Source organism: Rhinoraja longicauda, chromosome 34 (genome assembly GCF_053455715.1).
Source record: "Rhinoraja longicauda isolate Sanriku21f chromosome 34, sRhiLon1.1, whole genome shotgun sequence".
Lineage (NCBI taxonomy): Eukaryota > Metazoa > Chordata > Chondrichthyes > Rajiformes > Arhynchobatidae > Rhinoraja > Rhinoraja longicauda.
Window position 1 is genome coordinate 14,172,293 of NC_135986.1, and position 19,605 is coordinate 14,191,897.

The following is a 19,605-nucleotide window of genomic DNA, read 5'->3' on the forward strand; positions in this document are numbered from 1 at the left end:
GTCTTAAAGTGCATAAAGTGTAAATCCTTGGAGCCTGATCAAGGGTATCCGAGGACAGTGTGGGAAACCAAGGAAGAAAATGCAGGGGTTCTGCAGAGTTATTTGCATCACTGTTAGCCATGGTTGAGGTACTGGAAGACTGCGGGGTGGCTATAGTGGTGCCTTTACTTAAGGACTGCAAGGAAAAGGCAGGGAACTACAGGCCAGTGAGCCTAAAGTCAATTGTGCGAAAGTTACTAGGGGGGAATTCTGAGAGACAAGTTCTGCCTGCAATTGTAAAGGCAAGGACTGAGTAGGAACAGTCACGGTGGTTCTGTGAATGGGAAATTGTGACTCACGAATTTAACTGAATTTCTCAAAAACGAACCATGAAAATTGGTGAGGGGCAGGCAGTAGATGTTGCTACATGGACTTTAGCAAGGGCTTTGACATGGTGTTGTATGGTATGCAGGTCCAGAAGTTAGTTCACAAGCGATACAGAGTGAGCTGGGCAATTGATACAAAACTGGTTTGGTAGAGGTGATTCTGTAGGTCTGTTTTCCAGTTTGGAGACCTATGACCAGTGGTGTACTGCAGAGATCAGTGCTGGGTCCACTGTTGTTTATCATCTATGTCGAACATTTGGATGATTATGCAATTGTCTTCGTTAGTAAGTTCACGGATAATAAATTAGTGGTAGAGTGGACAGTGAATAAGGTTATCTAAGATTGATGCTGGATCTAAATCAGTTGGGACAGAGGCACAAGGAATGGCAGATGGAACTTAACTCACACAACTGTACAGTGTTGCATTTTGGCTGAACAGTAAACGGCACCAGATTGTAGGAAGGATGTGGTTTTAACATAGAAACATAGAAAATAGGTGCAGGAGGAGGCCATTCGGCCCTTCGAGCCAGCACCGCCATTCATTGTGATCATGGCTGATCGTCCCCAATCAATAACCCGTGCCTGCCTTCTCTCCATATCCCTCGAATCCACTAGCCCCTAGAGCTCTATCCAACTCTCTCTTAAATCCATCCAGTGATTTGGCTTCCACTCCCCTCTGTGGCAGAGAATTCCACAAATTCACAACTCTCTGGGTGAAAAAGTTTTTTCTCACCTCAGTTAAATGGCCTCCCCTTTATTCTAAGACTGTCCGCTGGTTCTGGACTCGCCCAACATTGGGAACATTTTTCCTGCATCAGGCTTGTTCTGCTCTTTTATAATTTTATATGTTTCTATAAGATCCCCTCTCATCCTTCTAGACTCCAGTGAATACAAGCCTAGTCTTTTCAATCTTTCCTCATATGACAGTCCCGCCATCCCAGGGATCAATCTTGAGAACCTATGCTGCACTGTGTCAATTACAAAGATGTCTTTCCTCAAATTAGGAGACTAAAACTGTGCACAATACTCCAGATGTGGTCTTACCAGGGCCCTATACAACTGCAGAAGAACCTCTTTACCCCTATACAGAAATCCTCTTGTTATGAAGGCCAACATTCCATTTGCTTTCTTCACTGCCTGCTGTACCTGCACGCCTACTTTCAGTGACTGGTGTACAAGGACACCCAGGTCTCGCTGCACCTCCCCCTTATCTAACCTAAATCCATTGAGAAAATAATCTGCCTCCATGTTTTTGCCGCCAAAGTGCATAACCTCACATTTATCTATATTATACTGCATCTGCCATGCATCTGCCCACTCACTCAATCTGCCCAGGTCACCCTGCAACCTCCTCATATCCTCTTCACAGTTTACACTGCCACCCAGCTTTGTGTCATCCGCAAACGTGTCACAAATGGGTGATGTTTTGGGTCGAGACCCTTCTTCAGATCAGTATGAAGAAAGGTCTCGACCCGAAAAGTCACCCATTCCTTCTCTCCAGAGATGCTGTATGTCCCACAGATTTACTCCGGTATTTGGTGTCTACCTTCAGCAGAATATTGCTTGGACTGGAGGACTTTATCCATGGGGACAACCTGGAGAGGATTTTCTTGTTTTCCTTGCAGTGAAGGAAACTGAGGAATGACCTGTTGGAAGTATATGAGGTTACGATAAATAATCAATATTGTTTTCTCATGGTCAGTATTTCAAAAACAAGAGGGGATAGGGTTGAGGTAAAGCCCAAGGAGTTTTAAAGGGAATGTGAGGGGTATTTTTTTTACACAGTGTTGGTTGATATCTGAATCATGTGACAGAGAAGGTGGTGGAAATGGATACAGACACCATGTTTAAGAGACATATAGACAGATGAATAGGCAAGGCATAGAAGATTTCAAGAGAGAGTTAGATTTAGCTCTTAGGGCTAAGGGAATCAAGGGATATGGGGGAAAAGCCGTAACAGGGTACTGATTTTGGACGATAAGCCATGATTTTATTGTTTGGAGGTGCTGGCTCAAGGGGCCGAATGCCCTACTCCTGCACCTATTTTCTATGTTTCTATGAAGTCCCTATGCCAACAAATGGGATTAATATAGATGGGCAAATTGATATGGTGGGCCAAAGGCTCTGTTTATTGGCTGTATTACTCTGTCCATCTGAACACAAAATTATCAAATTTGGGGGAAAAAAGAAGCATGTCTAACGATAAGGCACCACACCAACAACTCCACTTCTTCAGAATACCAAAGAAATCTAGGGGCTCTCCAAAGACTATCAATTTCTGCTGATGCACCACCATGGAAATTATTTATCCAGAAACATCATCGATTGCTGGTCTGTCTTGGTCTGTCCAGGATCTCAATAAATTGCAGAGAGTTGTGGAAACAGCCCAGTCCAACACAAACCAGGCTGATCCACCAACGTAATCCACACTTCATCCTGCCTCGGGAAAGCAACCAACATAATACAAGGACCACTCACAGGTCTCAAGAAGGGCCTCGACTGTCCCGCTGAGTTACTCCAGCTTTTTGTGTCTATCTTTGGTTTAAACCAGCATCTGCAGTTCCTTCTTACACCACTCACAACCTGGTCATTCTATCTTCTCTCCTCTGCTGTCAGGCGGAAAATATTACAGTTTGAAAGCACGTGTCACCAGATTCAAGATTAGCTATTTGCCCGCTGTTAGCAGACTCGTGAACAGACCTTTTATATGTTTCCGATCTTCCAATCCACCTCGTGACCCCTTGCACTTTGTTTCCTTTTTGCTCTCATGTATTGTGTGAGAGTACGATTTGCCTGCCTGACATGCAAAATAAACGTTGTAGCAGTATACTGCTACGTGACAATAATAAACCAACTCCAAATACTGAGATGACAAAGGGCTGAGGTTCACAGAGATCTTAGGGTCCTGCTGCCTGATTTGCAACAACTCGAATGCAGACGCAGATAGAATGACTTTTTCCTCTACTTCTTTGTTAGGCCCCCTCGGTCATGGGTGACCATGGGTCATGCATCCTAGTTCGCTGCTTGCTCCACACCTCGGCTGGAGCAGCAGATAGAATGTGAATTCGTGATTTTAACAGGTTACCTGATGTAGGGGAGGGGGGTTTGCAGAAGCCTGTAAGTGCAACAGGGTTATGCTGGTAGGTGATTTAAACTTCCGTCATGTTGACTGGGACTGCCACAGATTCGAGACTATGGAAGGGGTGGAATTTGTTAAATGCGTCCAGGAAAGATTTCTCAAACAATATGTGGATGGGCCTGATACTCCGATTGGGAAATCAGGCGGAGCAAGTGACTGAAGTGTCAGTGTGGAGCCAGTGACCATAATACAATCCGGTTAAAAAAAACAAGTAAATAAATTATATTTCAGACATGCAGTGAGCTGTTGATACCACAACTGGAGTATGTGTCAGGTGTTGGACTGCTTAAAAATACAGGGCCGCTCATGTAAGAAAGAGACGAGACGAATCCGAATCCAGGGATCAGAGACTCTGATGATCGGCGGCGTCAGCGAGTTTAACAGTTACTGAGAGGTAATCCCACCCTGGGAACTGTGCAACGGGACAACTGTCTGAAATGTGAATGTGTAGATGTGAACATTGTGTCAGAGAGTGTGTTAAAGGGGTGGGCGACTCAAATTGATGTCACTGTGTTTGTGGGTCCGAACACTTCGCCGGATTTCCCAGCCCCTCTGGTGAAAAATGTAAAGATATCAGTGGCACGGGATCGTCCCACTTCACAGCTCAGTCCTGAAGTGGGAATTAACCGCAAAGTTTACGTTGGTTTCGATATTTCTGCCGAAAAACAGCGAACATGTCAGCGATCGGGACAGAGAACGCGCTCAGTGCATCAGTGAAACGGGTTTAAATGGAAAGCGCTGCTTTTAATTCGTATCAGAGTTACACTACAATCAACATTCCGGTCTCAGAGAAGTACCGAGGTCAGTCTGTGTCTCCGAGGTGTCCGATTTTAATTGGAATTTGAGGGTTTTTGAAGACAGAGAAACACAGCGAGGTGGAGGGGCCGGGAGCTGACAGCAGGATGTCTCCGCCCCGTCCGCTCGCTGCCTTTAAGTTGCTCTGTGCCGCTGCCACTCGCTTCATTTCTCACTCAGTCCTGAGTGTCAGAGAGAGCTTGTGCAGAGTCGCCGACATGACCGAAACCGCAGCCGCCGAAGCGGCTCCTCCAGCCGTCCCCGCCGCCAAAACCAAGGCTCCCAAGAAGAAGACGGCGGCCGCCCGGAGCAAGGCAGACAGCCCCAATCTGGGCGGCCGGATCGACAAGCTTGTGGCGGATTGCCACGATCGCCATGGGCTGTCTTTATTTGCGATAAAGAAAGGTCTGGCCGCCGACGGCGTGGATGTGGACAAGTTACGCCACGTGATCCTGAGGTGCATCAGGAAGAGAGTAGCAAACGGTTTCCTGGATCAGAACAAGGGCTCCTTCAAGACCGGTAAGGGAGAAGCCGCCGTGAAATCGGTAAAGAAAGCAAAGGTTCCAGCAGCCAAGACATCCAAGAGCAAGAAACCCACGCCCAAGAAAACCCCGATCAAGAAATCACTGGCAAAAAAATCTACCACCAAGAAAACTACCGCTAAGAAAGTTGTGGCCAAGAAACCAGCGGCTAAAAAAACGGCGGCGAAGAAATCATCACCGAAGAAGACATCGCCGAAAAAACCCAAGAAGGTCGCAGTGAAAAGGGCAGCAAAGAAGCCGGCAAAACGACAGACAAAGCCGAAATCGGCGAAACCCAAGAAGGCAACGGCCAAAAAGTGAAATAAAAAGCGCTGTCTGTAAAGACCTGAACCCAACGGCTCTTTTCAGAGCCACCCACTCTATCAGGAAAGAGCAAATCCAAACTCAAACGTTCCCTGTCCCGGGACCAGGCTCAGTGCGAGGCGGAAATCATTTCAATTACCCGGGGGTTCATCATCCCAAATCGCTGTCTCCCACCCCCCTCTCTCTATGTGATCAGGGATGCGGTCACATACACGAGCACGCTAAGCGTAAAGCAGTCACTGCCATGGACGTGTACGCCCTGAAACGCCAGGGCCGCGCTCTGTTCGGAGGCTGAACCATTCCCTTTATTCGAACACAAAACAAAGGCTCTTCTAAGAGCCGAAGATAGCCATAAAACCCTGGAGTAACTCAGCAGGACACGCAGCTTCTCTTGAGAGAAGGGATCGGTGACGTTTCGGGTCGAGACACTTCTTCAGACGCTATTGTATCTCTTCAGAGAGCCACCCACAGAGGGAGCAGTGACCCGGGAGTGAGAGTGGATGCAGATTGCGATGTACATGATTAATGCAGCAACAGGAGTCGACTCGAAACCGTTACCGTTCCCTCAGTCTGAAGGGTCTCGCCCGAAACGTCACACATTCCTTCTCTCCCGAGATGCTGACTGACCCGCTGAGTTACTCCATCATTTCGTGTCTATCTTCGATTTAAACCAACATCTGCAGTTTTTCTATACCCTCTGCAACGGGGTCCGGTCTGTAAGTCCGCGCCGCATATTCGGACTCGATGATTTAAAGCAGAAGTAAAAGTGGATTTGCTGTGAAATTGGCGGGCAATTTGTAATTCAACCCGCAACCAATGATAGTGCAGTCCGCGCTCTCTGGTTGGCTGAGCTTCCCCCACCCCACTCGCCGGTCACAAATCTCTGTATCCCCCCCCCCACCTCCCCGCCTCAGACCTTCTGAAACCGCCGCCTGGTGCTGACAGACCTGCAGCCATTCGCAGGCATGGGACACCGTGAGTGACATCTCTGCTCCAGCCATTCAGAGGCTGTGGGCCGGCGCTTCACCAATGCTTTAAAAGCCGGTCCCAGAGCCGACTCCGTCATTCCAGTGCCTGTATTTCACGCTGTGCTCTGACTGTTGAAGGAGAATGGCCCGGACCAAGCAGACAGCGCGCAAATCGACCGGAGGGAAAGCTCCTCGCAAGCAGCTGGCGACCAAAGCGGCGCGGAAGAGCGCTCCAGCCACGGGTGGAGTGAAGAAGCCTCATCGCTACAGGCCCGGCACCGTGGCTCTGAGGGAGATCCGGCGCTACCAGAAATCCACCGAGCTGCTCATCCGCAAACTGCCCTTCCAGCGCCTGGTGCGGGAGATCGCTCAGGACTTCAAGACAGACCTGCGCTTCCAGAGCTCGGCCGTCATGGCTCTGCAGGAGGCCAGCGAGGCTTACCTGGTGGGGCTCTTTGAGGACACCAACCTGTGCGCCATCCACGCCAAGCGAGTCACCATCATGCCCAAAGACATCCAGCTGGCCCGCCGCATCCGAGGGGAGCGCGCCTGAACCCCACCTCCACCAGAGACAACAAACGGCTCTTTTAAGAGCCACTAACCCGGCAGAAGAAAGTGCTGCGCCTTTGTCTTAATGTCTTGTTATATTAATGTTCTGTTCTATCCGCTGGGTTTTTATCTGAATTAATGCCATAGACTATTGCTAAGCGGAGTTTTACTCCAGTGATTCAAGTGTAACTGGTTACCATGTAAACGCAAAGCTGCTCATAATGCTGTGTACACGCCGCGTACAGACCAGCCCCTGTTCGCTCTGCGCCCCATTTTCTCGCGCTCTGTTCAAGGACAACAAACACCTTTATTACGCACTTTCCCCGCGCGGACCTCAGTCGCTGATCAGCCCTTCCACAGTCACTGAGTTACTGCATCTACATCTACAAAGTGATGAGGCCGGTTGGAGGGACAAAGGCAGCGACCAGATACACCAGCTCCAAGTAACGTCCCACACAGCGCTGACGCAGCTAACGGAAAACCTAACGGCTCTGTTCAGAGCCACGCACGGTCTCGCTGAAAGTGTTGTGCCGATATTTCGACACCTCATTGCTCCAACTGGTTCGATATTTCATTTTCAGGCGATGATTCTCATTCTGTTTAATTTGATCAAATTAGCCGTCCAAACCACGGTATAATCCATGTGTCGCTCTGCATTCATGCCAACTGCACTGAAACGGAAACATCACTCTCTGCTTGCCCGTTAGTTTGTCTCAATCTTCATACACTTCTCTCAATGATCTATCCCTTCAGATTGGATTAACATGAACAAAATGTTGGAGTGTTTGTTGCTGCTGCTGCTGTTTTAATTGTGAAGTGACTGACTTTTAGTGACTGCAGTCTGGTGTTTTGAACGTGTGAGTCGTTTGCTATTCGAGAAGCAAACATATTAAGTGCTGCGACGGCTCCGTGAGTCATTAATAATAATAATAATAATAATAATACATTTTATTTATATAGCGCTTTTCATATACTCAAAGACGCTTTACAGAGATTTTGAGAACATAGGGAAATGAATAAATAGATAAATAAGTAAATAAATAACTGAACAGAGAAAGGAGACAGAAGGTGAGTTGACCTTCAGTGGTTGAAGGCAGTACTGAACAGGTGAGACTTCAGCGATGTTTTGAATGTGGTGAGTGTGGGGGAGTCTCTAACGGTTTGGGGTAGTGAGTTCCATAGGGTGGGAGCAGCGATGGAGAAAGCCCAGTCCCCCCAGGATCTGAGTTTAGTCCGGATGTGGGGGGATAGGAGATTGGCAGCGGCAGAGCGGAGGGTGCAGGTGGGAGTGTGCCTGTGGAGGAGGTCGGTCAGGTAGGATGGGGCCAGGTTATGGAGGGCTTTGTAGGTTATGAGGAGGATTTTGTACTGGATTCTCTGGGGGATGGGGAGCCAGTGGAGTTTATAAAGGACGGGGGTGATATGGTCACGGATCGAGGTGTGTGTGAGTAGACGGGCAGCGGAGTTTTGAATGTATTGAAGTTTATTGATGATTTTTGAGGGTGCGCCATAGAGGAGCCTGTTGCAGTAGTCCAGACGGGAGGTGATGAAGGCGTGGATGAGGGTTTCTGCAGCTGTGGAGGAGAGGGATGGACGGAGACGGGCAATGTTTTTGAGGTGGAAGAAGGCTGTCTTTGTGATGTGTTTGATGTGTTTGTCGAAGGAGAGGGTTTGATCAAGGATGATTCCAAGATTCCGGATGTGAGGTGAGGTGGATACTGGGAGACCATCAATGTTGAGGATGAAGTTTTGGGTGGATTTGGTGAGCATTTTTGGACCAATGATGATGATTTCAGATTTGTTGCAATTGAGTTTGAGGAAGTTTGATTGAAGCCAAGATTTTATTTCAGTAATGCAGTTTGTCAGTGTAGAGTGTGTGGTGGAGGAGATTGACTTGGTGGAGATGGAGAGCTGGATATCATCGGCGAAGCAGTGGAAGTTGAGACCATGACGGCGGATTAATTGACCAAGGGGGAACAGGTAGAGGATGAAGAGGAGGGGGCCAAGGACTGAGCCTTGGGGGACACCTTGGGGGAGGGGAGCGGTGGGGGATTTACAGTTGTTAATGGAGATGAACTGGTGTCTGTCTGAGAGGTAAGATTTGAACCAGGATAGGGCTGTGCCGGTGATGTTAAGGGAGGTTTCAAGTCGGGTGAGGAGAATGGAGTGATTTATGGTGTCAAAGGCGGCGCTGAGGTCAAGTAGGATGAGGATGTTGAGGTTGCCAGCGTCGGAGGAGAGGAGAATGTCGTTTGTGATTTTGGGGAGCGCAGTTTCAGTACAGTGGTTTGAGCGGAATCCGGATTGGAAAGTTTCATACAGGTTATTGGTAGAGAGGTGGTATTTGAGTTGGGAAGCTACAGCACGTTCCAAAACTTTGGACAGAAAGGGTAGGTTGGAGATTGGTCTGAAGTTGTTTGGGGTGTCAGGGTTTAGACCAGGTTTTTTCAGAATGGGGGTGACAGCAGCGATTTTGAGGGATGGCGGGACGATGCCAGTGGACAGGGAGGAGTTTATTGTTGCAGTGATAAGTGGAGAGAGAGCAGGAAGGCAGGCCTTGACAAAGCTGGAGGGGATGGGGTCCAGAGAGCAGGTGGCAGTTTTTATTCCTGTGAAGAGGTCAGAGAGGTCGGTGGTGGAGATTGGGGAGAACTGAGGCAGGGGCTGACAGGATAAGGGGGGGCAGGTGGTTTGAGGGGGAGCAGGTGCGTTGGTGGTTAAGGTGCTGTAGATGTTGTCTATTTTGCTTTGGAAGAATGAAAGGAAAGTGGTGCATTTGTCAACTGTGAATGATTGGGAGATGGTGTCCAGGGGGCTGAGGAGTTTGTTTATTGTAGAGAAGAGTGTTTTGGGGTTTCCGGAGCCAGAGTGAATTATTTGAGAGTAGTAGGTGGAGTGGGCATGGGAGAGGGCATCTTTATAGTGCTGTATGTGGTCTTTGTAGGCTTGGGAGTGAATTGTGAGACCTGTTTTGTTGCGGAGTCTTTCAAGTTGGTGGGCATGAGTTTTCATCACGCGGAGTTCAGGGGTAAACCAGGGAGCAGAGTGGGTGAAGGTTTTCATAGGTGCAAGCTGGTCGAGGCAGGAGGAGAGAGTGCGGTTGTAGTAGTCAGTGAGGTCAGAGGGGCTGTGGAGGTCAACGAAGGGAGAGGCGGACATTATTTCAGAGAGGGAGGATGAGAGCGAGGTAGGTGAAACAGAGTTCAGCTTGCGGAAGTTTATTTTGCGTTTTTGCTTTGGAGCTGGGGTGGGAATGTTGACAGACATGGTGATGGCTAAGTGATCAGAGAGGGTGGGGTCGGAGCCAGAGAGGTGATGTAGATTTGGTCCAGTGGAGCAGACAAGGTCCAGAATGTGCCCACGGTTATGGGTGGGAAAATTTACATGTTGAGTGAGGTTAAAGCAGTTGAGTATTTCAGTGAAGTCAGCGGTTATTGTGGAGTCAGTGGAGTCCATGTGGATGTTGAAATCACCGAGGAGGAGGATTGAGGGGGAGAGAGAACAGAACTGGGTCAGAAAGTCAGAGAAGTCAGAAAGGAATGATGGGTGTGGTTTGGGAGGGCGGTAGACAACTGCCATGACTAATTTTGTGTGGCCAGAGAGTTTGAAAGCCAGGTGTTCAAATGATGGAGCAGATGAGATGGAGATGAGGTTGATCTTGAAGTCCTGTCGGTGAATTACGGCAATCCCACCACCTCGGCCTTCCGAGCGTGGTTTATTGATGTAGGAGTATCCGTTGGGTGTAGTGAGGTTGAGTGAGAGGTAATCCAGAGGTTGTTGCCAGGTTTCTGTCAGACAGAGGAAGTCCAGTTTATTTTCCAGGATGAAGTCATTCAGAATGAGACTTTTATTGTTGAGGGACCGGATGTTGAGCAGAGTGAGCTTCATGTTGCTTTGTATGGTGTGGATGGACACGGGTGATTTAGCCAGGGCTTGTAGACAGGGGGCACGCTCGTGTGCGTTGTTGTGAAGATGTAATGGACGAGTGGAAGTCCGATCAGCTGACCAGAGTGCAGGGATGGAGTGACCGGTCTGGGAGTAAACAAACTTGTGACCGGAGCCTCTGTGGATGTATTTGGGTCGTCGTAGAAGTCCTTGGTTGATGATGGCAGAGATGCATGTCGGAGTGGAGTGGTTGTTGAGCTGGAGGAGCCTCGCAGCCAAGTACTTCAGTGCCATGCCAGGCAGGAGCGAAGGAGCATAGAGCCCAGAGAGATCAAAAGGTCACAGCAGGCACAACAGGCTGATCCAGAGCAAGGCCTATGAGGATCAAGGAAGCTGAGCAGCCTGAGGGTTAATACGGAGCTGAGGACGTGCAGGCAGAGGAGGTAGCCAGGCAAGCAGGCAGCCAGGCAGCTGTTAGCGTTAGCGGTAGCGTTAGCGATTTGATGATGTCAGCGCTAGCTGTCAGGTAACCCACAGGGGAGCAGTCCAAGCCAGCAGAGACAGGAGCACAGACAGGAAGGAGTGAGAGGTCCAAAGGTGCGGAGTCCAAGGGTGCGGAGGCAGCGGTGGAAGAGCTGGGCAGATGATACCAGGTCAAGCAGAAGGGTTAGTTTAAGTAGAGGGATTTTTTCAAATCTGAGAAATCTTTTTAAAAACGGCAAAATTAATCCAAAAATAGAAGTGGTGAGAAGCGGCGAACAAACAACGCCAGCGTCCTCTCACGTCACTTCCGGTTTCCATTTCATTAGACCATTGGTCATCAATAGTCTAATGTCCTTTGTGCATAGAACGATGTCTAACATGTTCTGTGAACCGCGTTTGTTCCGACAGGTTTGCTGTTTCAAATAGTAAGTGAACATTGCTAAGAATCTCTCACCATGGAACGAATTCACACTCGGGTGATCATAGAATCAGTCTGAAGAAGGGTCTCGACCCAAAACGTCACCCATTCCTTCTCTCCCGAGATGCTGCCTGACCTGCTGAGTTACTCCAGCGTTTTGTGAATAAAAACCTTCGATTTGTACCAGCATCTGCAGTTATTTTCTTATAGAATAACCGGGGATGCGGGGATCCATTATCACACATAGATGTGTAATTAATTAAGTCTAGGGTATTGTTGAAGATATATATTTTCTTTTTGGGCGGGCTTTTCAAATTTCAGTTCTTTTGGGGACTGGCGGTTATTTTCCGCTCTTCTCCTGTTGGCGCCTGGTCATTGGAGGAAGAGGCAGCTCTACGATTGGCCTATTTCACATCACCAATGAGATGAAGCGCTGCGCCGCGCCACCAATGGTAAGCGTCCCACCGCATTCGTCCTGAAGCTACAAGAAGGGGGAGTGCGGGAGGATTTCCTCATTCTCTGCTCGCAGAAGTTTGTGGAAATGAGTGGACGAGGGAAAACCGGAGGCAAAGCCAAGGTCAAGCCTAAATCACGCTCGTCCCGGGCCGGATTGCAGTTCCCGGTGGGCCGTGTTCACAGGCTCCTGAGAAAGGGCAACTATGGTGAACGGGTGGGTGCCGGAGCCCCTGTCTATCTGGCTGCTGTGCTCGAGTATCTGACGGCTGAAATCCTGGAGCTGGCCGGCAACGCGGCCCGGGACAACAAGAAGAGCCGCATCATCCCCAGACACCTGCAGCTGGCCGTCCGCAACGACGAGGAGCTCAACAAGCTGCTGGGAGGGGTAACCATCGCTCAGGGCGGGGTGCTGCCTAATATCCAGGCCGTGCTGTTGCCCAAGAAAACCAGCGCAACCTCTGCCACTAAGAGCAAATAGATCAGCGAAACGTCAATCTAACGACCCAAAGGCTCTTTTCAGAGCCACTCAGTGTCTGTCGAAGGGCTGAGTACCGGCTGGGGTGGGCGGTTTCCGTTCAGTCTATCCGTTCACGTATGAAACAACCGGACCTACTCACGTTCCCCTTTGCGTCCCGCCAACTCCCATGAATAAAGCCAACATCTGCCCCGCACAAAGCGATCCGCTTCTGTCCGGCTTCCTCCACAGTCCACATTCTCCTCTCCGTCAGTTACACGGAGCTCTCACCCAACGGGATCAGTGAGAGGGGAGCAGGGGAATTTCAGAAAGGCCGATGTTTCTAGAACATCAATCCGTAGAGGGAAAATTTAACGTACATACCGTCACCATCTGCGTGACGACTCCCAAATACTGGGAATAACAACCGGTTACAGCATCTGTGAAGAGAATGAATAGCGGACATTTCGCCGACACGAATCTTTGTCTCCATGGAGCAACGCCTCTCTTCATGACCGAATGCCGCCCAGACTTCCGATGTTAAACAGGCGGAGACACCACTCCGCAACAGTACAACCGATCACCAATGTCACAAAATGTTCCTTTACCGGATCATATTGACTGCTGCAGGATTCAATATAATTAACTAAATCGGGTGGTCACTGCTCTCTCTGTGAGGCTGTGGGCGGCTCTTAAAAGAGCCTTTGTTTTGTGTTCGAATAAAGGGGTAGTTATTTATCCGCCGAACCCGTAGAGAGTGCGGCCCTGGCGTTTCAGAGCGTACACCACATCCATGGCAGTGACCGTCTTGCGCTTGGCGTGCTCGGTGTAGGTGACCGCGTCCCTGATCACATTCTCCAGGAAAACCTTCAGCACCCCGCGGGTCTCCTCGTAGATCAGACCCGAGATCCGCTTGACCCCGCCACGCCGAGCCAGGCGGCGGATGGCTGGCTTGGTGATGCCCTGGATGTTATCGCGAAGTACTTTTCGGTGCCGCTTTGCTCCGCCTTTGCCCAGACCTTTGCCTCCTTTCCCTCGGCCAGACATGATGCTGCTTCACTCGAGTCGCTGCTCAGTGACAATCTCGCTGTTGCTGTCTCCTTTTATACACAGCGCCCCGACCTGCCGGGGAAATGCAGAGGAGGAGAAAAGGCAGAATCATTGTGACAGACAGAAAGAGGGACGCCTTTTATCTTCCAGCTCCGCCCTCGGTTTCCTTTAACCGCCAATTTCCAACCGTCAATAAACAATACAATTTAAATTTAACGTTCCCGCCAATCCCCATGTTGAACTGGTCGAAATAAGGAACTACAGATGCTGATTCATACGAAAGATGGACACAAAGTGGTGGAGTAACCAGCATCTCAAGAGAAAAGGGATAGGTGATGTTTTTGCTCGGGACCCTTCTTCAGCCTGAAATTGGGGAGGGGGTGTGGGGGAAATTGAGGAGGCAGTGGAGAGGGCGTGGAAAGTTGGAGGTGAGAAAAAACCGGGACAAATCAGGGCCGGCAACAATTTACCTTTCCACTTGCAGCAACAGCAGCTGATGTTTAGCTTGTGGAGGGATGTGAATGGTTAATTCTCTGCGTTTAAATGACTTCTACCAACACTCTCCTCCCCTCCCCCTTTGCCCCCATCACCCTCTAGTCGTTTAACCAGATCCACAGTTTTCCCCATTGTATCCCTCTTGGGATCGCACCTTCCTTAGCCACAACTTTGCAACAAGGTCCAGAGCAGTTGGGAAGGTGGGACTAGGAAGGGCAGATGGCAAATAAGAGATGTTGCATTTTGGCCTGTGAAACAATGGACACGACTTGCACGTAAATGGTAGGACCCTGAAGTGTGTTGCAGAACACAGAGATCTGGGTGTACAGGTGTATGGCTCCCTGAAAATGGTCAGTCAGGTGGACAGCGCGGTGTAGGCAGTGTTTGGCATGCTTTACTTCACTGGGAAGGATAGAGTACAAATGTTGCCACATCATCATGCAGCTGAGCAAGTCGTTAGTTTTAGAGGGATTTGGGCCAAATGTAGGTAAAAGGGACTAGCACAATATTTCCATGCTGCACAGCTCTATGACTTTATGACTGGTATTTAAACGATGATAGATGACTGGCACTCACTGTGTGACCTAAAAAGATTTAAGGTTATTATTATTGTCACGTGCACCAACGGGAAACAATAATACTCCCCTGCACTGTACTGTAGGGAGACTGTGTGACCATCACACAGCACAATAATATAAAGACAAGGAACCTCAAACTGCTCTGTGGGGCAACAGATTTCCAACACCAACCCCTCTGCTGCACAGATAAAGACAGGAATACCCCCTGCACTACACTGTGAAATCACAGCCCAGTACAGACCACACAGCCTGTGGACAGAGAGCTTTGCACCAGCCACTCCCAACACTGTAAGGGCACAGACCGCACAAACCACCTCAGGACTGCATGGAGACTGCCCAGTACAGCTCCAGCACTGACAGTAGGGAGATGGACAAAGGGAATCCAACCACAGTCCTGCAGGGACACAGATTGGTGCGATCTCAGACTGTAACGCATAGGACTGTAACTCCCTGGGATGGCGGGACTTACATATGAGGAAAGACTGGATAGACTGGGCTTGTACTCGCTGGAATTTAGAAGACTGAGGGGGGATCTTATAGAAACATATAAAATTCTTAAGGGGTTGGAGAGGCTAGATGCGGGAAGATTGTTCCCGGTGTTGGGGGAGTCCAGAACCAGGGGTCACAGCTTAAGGATAAGGAGGAAGTCTTTTAGGACCGAGATGAGAAAACATTTCTTCACACAGAGAGTGGTGAGTCTGTGGAATTCTCTGCCACAGAAGGTAGTTGAGGCCAGTTCATTGGCTATATTTAAGAGGGAGTTAGGTGTGGCCCTTTTTGCTAAAGGGATCAGGGGGTACGGAGAGATGGCAGATACAGGCTACTGAGCTGGATGATCAGCCATGATCATATTGAATGACGGTGCAGGCTCGAAGGGCCGAATGGCCTACTCCTGCACCTATTTTCTATGTTTCTATGTAACACGGCGTTCCATACCATCATCCCCTCCAAACTGGTTACCAAGCTCAGGGAACTGGGTCTCTGCACATCCATATGCAACTGCATCAAATTCCTGGGCATGCACGTTTCTGAACATCTGTCCTGGCCCGAGCACATTGATGCAATCATAAAGAAAGTGCCTCAATGTTTATACTTCTAAGATTCAGGAAATTCAGTATGTTAACAAACACATTATTGAACTTCTACAGGTGTATAGTAGAGAACATATTGACTGGTTGCACCATGGCCTGGTTCAGCAACTTGAAGCGCCCAGGATCAAAGATGATTGCAAAAATGGATGAACACTGCCCAGTCCATAGGCACAAAAAGCTGGAGTAACTCAGCGGGACAGGCAGCATCTCTGGAGAGAAGGAATGGGTGACGTTTCGGGTTGAGACCCTTCTTCAGACTGGTTAAGGACAATGGAAACGAGAGATATAGACGGTGATATGGAGAGGTAAAGAATAATGAATGAAAGATATGCAAAAAAGTAACAATGATAAAAGAAACAGGCCATTGTTAGCTGCTTATAGGGTGAAAATGCAAAAAACTAATGCAACTTGGATGGGGGAGGGATAGAGAGAGAGGGAATCTCAGGGCTACTTGAAGAGAGAAACATAGAAAAATAGATGTAGGAGTAGGCCATTCGCCCTTCGAGCCAGATCAATGTGATCACGGCTGATCACCTAAAATCAGTACCCCGTTCCGGCTTTCTCTCCATGTCCCTTGATTCCTTCAGCCCTGAGAGCTAAATCTAACTCTCTCTTGAAAACATCCAGTGAGTTGGCCTCCACTGCCTTCTGTGGCAAGGAATTCCACAGATTCACAACTCTCTGGCTGAAAAAGTTTTTCCTCATCTCAGTCCTAAATGGTCGCCCCCTTATTCTTAAACTGTGACCCCTGGTTCTGGACTCTCTCCCCCCCCCCCCCCCCTCATCGGGAGCATTTTTCTGCATCAAGCCTGTCCAATCCCTTAAGAATTTTATATGTATCTACAAGATCCCGTCTCATCCTTCTCAATTCCAGTGAATACAAGACCAGTCAACCCATTCTTTCATCATATGTCTGTCCCTCCCTCTGGGAATTAATCTGGTGAACCTTCTCTGCACTCCCTCAATAGCATTAATGTCCTTCCTCAAATAAGACATAAATTGCACACAATACTCCAGGGTTGGTTTCACCAGGGCCCTGTACAACCTGCTTGCTCCTAACTCAAATCCTCTCGCAATGAAGGCCAACAGCTTTATTCACTGCCCGTTGTACCTGCATGCTTACTTTCAGTGTTTGATGTACAAGCACACCCGGGTCGTGTTGCACCTCCCCTTTTCCGAATCTGACACCATTCCGATAATAATCTGCCTTCCTGTGCACCACCAAAGTGGATAACCTCACATTTATCCACATTATACTGCATCTGCCCACTCACCCAACCTATCCAAGACACCCTGCAGCCTCATAGCATCCTCCTGGCAGCTCACACTGCCGCCCAGCTTTGTGTCATCCGCAAACCTGGAGATGGCACATTTAATTCCCTCGTCTAAATCATTAATATATATTGTAAATAACTGGGATCCCAGCACCGAACCTTGCAGCACCCCACTGCCTGCCATTCTGAAAAGGACCCATTAATTACTAATCTTTGCTTCCTGTCGGTCAACCAGTTCTCTATCCATGTCAATACCCTAACCCCAATGCGATGTGCTCTAAATTTGCACACTAATCCCTTGTGTGGGACCTTGTCAAAGGCTTTTTGAAAGTCCAGTTACACCACACCCACTGGCTCTCCGTTATCCATTCTACTTGTTACATCCTCAAAAAAATCCAGAAGATTAGTCAAGCATGATTTCCCCATCATAAATTCATGCTGACTTTGACCTATCCTGTTACTGCTTTCCAAATGCGCAGATATAACATCTTTAATAATCAACTCAAGCATCTTCCCCACTACCGATGTTAGGCTAAGTGATCTATAATTTCGTTTTCTCTCTCTCTCCTTTCTTAAAGAGTGGAGTTACATTGGCCACCCTCCGGTCCACAGGAACAGATCGAGAGTAGAAAGAACATTGGAATATTGTTTATCAATGCATCCACGATTTCTAGGGACACCTACTTGAGTACTCTGGGATGTAGACCATCAGGCCCTGGGGATTTATCTGTCTCCAGTCCCAACAGTCCTAACACCATTTTCTGACTAATGTGGATTCTCTTCAATTCCTCCCTCCCACTAGATCCTCCGTCCCCTAGTATTTCTGGGAGATTGGTCCTGTCTTCACCAAGGAAGACACAAATAAAGTACTCATTTAACTGTTCTGCCATTTCCTTGTTTCCCATGTTAAATTCATCTGTCTCTGATTGTAAGGGACCTACATTTGTCTTCACTAATCTTTTCCTTTTTACACATCCAAAGAAGCTTTTACAGTCAGTTTTTATATTCCCCGCAAGCTTTCTTTCTTGTGTAGGAAAGAACTGCAGATACTGGTTTAAATCGAAGGTAGACACAAAATGCTGGAGTAACTCAGCGGGTCAGGCAGCATCTCTGGACAGAAGGAATGGGTGACGATTCGGGTCGAAACCCTTCTTTAGACTGATGTTAGGTGAGGGGGTGGGAGAAAGATAGAATGTAGTCGGAGACAGTAAGACTAGTGTTTTTTTCTTTCATGCTCTTTTCCTCCCTTTTAATTAACCCCTTTCTCCTCCTCTATTGTGTTCTAAATTTCTCCCAGTCCTCCAGTTTGCTGCTTCCTCTGGCCAATTCATATGCCTCTTCCTTGGATTTAACACTTCCCTTGATTTCCCTTGTGAGCCACTGTTGAGCCGCCCTCCCCGTTTTATTTTTTCGCCAGACAGGCATGAACATTTTTTGGAGTTCATCCATGCGGTCTTTAAATCTTTGCCATTGCATCTCCACTGTCAACCTTAAGTATAATTTGCCTGATTATCCAAGCCAATTCCCATCTCGTACCATCAAAGTCCCCTTTCTTCAAGTTCAGGACCCCAGTCTCTGAATTAACCGTCTCACTATCCATCCTAATGCAGAATTCCATCATATTTTATTTATTTTCATATTTCATATTTCAGATACAGCGCGGAAACAGGCCTTTTCGGCCCACCAAGTCCGCACCGCCCAGTGATCCCCGCACATTAACACTATCCTACACACACTAGGGACAATTTTTACATTTACCCAGTCAATTAACCTACATACCTGTACGTCTTTGGAGTGTGGGAGGAAACGGAAGATCTCGGAGAAAACCCACGCAGGTCACGGGGAGAACGTACAAACTCCTTACAGTACAGCACCCGTAGTCAGGATCGAACCTGAGTCTCCGGCGCTGCATTCGCTGTAAAGCAGCAACTCTACCGCTGCGCTACCGTGCCGCATATTATGATCACTGTTGCCCAAGGGGCTTTGCACAACAAGATCGCTAACTAATCCTTCCTCATTATACAATACCCAGACTAGGATGACCTGCCCTCTAGTCGGTTCCTCAACATGTTGGCTTAAACAACCATCTTGTGTACATTCCAGGAAATCCTCCTCCTCAGCGATGTTACCAATTTGGTTGGCCCAATCTATATGTAGATTAAAGTCACCCATGATGTCTGCTGTACCTTTACTACACGCATCCCTAATTTCCTGCTTTATGCAACCCCCAACCTCCCTGCTGCTGTTTGGTGGTCTGTCTACAACTCCAACAAGCATTTTCTGCCCTTGGCTATTTCGCAGTTCTACCTATATCGATTCTACAACATCCAAGCTAATGTCTCTCCTTGTGATTGCATTCATCTCCTCTTTAACCAGCAATGCCACCCCATGTCCTCTTCCTTTCTATCTATCCTTCCTGAATATTGAATACTCCTGCATGTTTAGCTCCCAGCCTTGGTCACCTTCAAGCCATGTCTCCGTAATTTCAACCAGCCCGCCTGAACCTACCTGATCTCCTCGTTGCCGGACACTTTAATTCTCCTTCCCATTCCTACACAGACCTTTCTGTCCTTGGTCTCCTCCATTGTCAGAGTGAGGCTAAACGCAAATTGGAGGAACATCATCTCATATTTCGATGGGGCAGCTTACCTGAGATTACGGGACTGTCATATGAGGAAAGATTGAAAAGTCTAGGCTTGTATTCACTGGAGTTTAGAAGGATGAGAGGGGATCTTATAGAAATATATAAAATTATAAAAG

General features: G+C 48.3%; 4 protein-coding genes across 4 annotated transcripts; 3 read left to right on the forward strand and 1 right to left on the reverse strand.

Annotated features, from left to right (window-relative positions):
• Positions 1-4,406: 4,406 nt before the first annotated feature.
• On the forward strand, positions 4,407-5,141 carry LOC144609459 (uncharacterized). The gene has a single exon (XM_078427939.1). It carries the CDS (start codon positions 4,407-4,409, stop codon positions 5,139-5,141), a length of 735 nt encoding a protein of 244 aa, XP_078284065.1.
• Positions 5,142-6,227: 1,086 nt separating this feature from the next.
• Positions 6,228-6,678, forward strand: LOC144609383 (histone H3). The gene has a single exon (XM_078427846.1). The coding sequence runs from the start codon at positions 6,255-6,257 to the stop codon at positions 6,663-6,665; it is 411 nt and encodes a 136-aa protein (XP_078283972.1). The 5' UTR covers positions 6,228-6,254; the 3' UTR covers positions 6,666-6,678.
• A 5,301-nt stretch (positions 6,679-11,979) lies between these two features.
• Positions 11,980-12,651, forward strand: LOC144609553 (histone H2A-like). Its single transcript, XM_078428063.1, has one exon. The coding sequence runs from the start codon at positions 11,989-11,991 to the stop codon at positions 12,379-12,381; it is 393 nt and encodes a 130-aa protein (XP_078284189.1). The 5' UTR covers positions 11,980-11,988; the 3' UTR covers positions 12,382-12,651.
• A 441-nt stretch (positions 12,652-13,092) lies between these two features.
• Positions 13,093-13,404, reverse strand: LOC144609503 (histone H4). The gene has a single exon (XM_078427984.1). The coding sequence runs from the start codon at positions 13,402-13,404 to the stop codon at positions 13,093-13,095; it is 312 nt and encodes a 103-aa protein (XP_078284110.1).
• Positions 13,405-19,605: the final 6,201 nt, after the last annotated feature.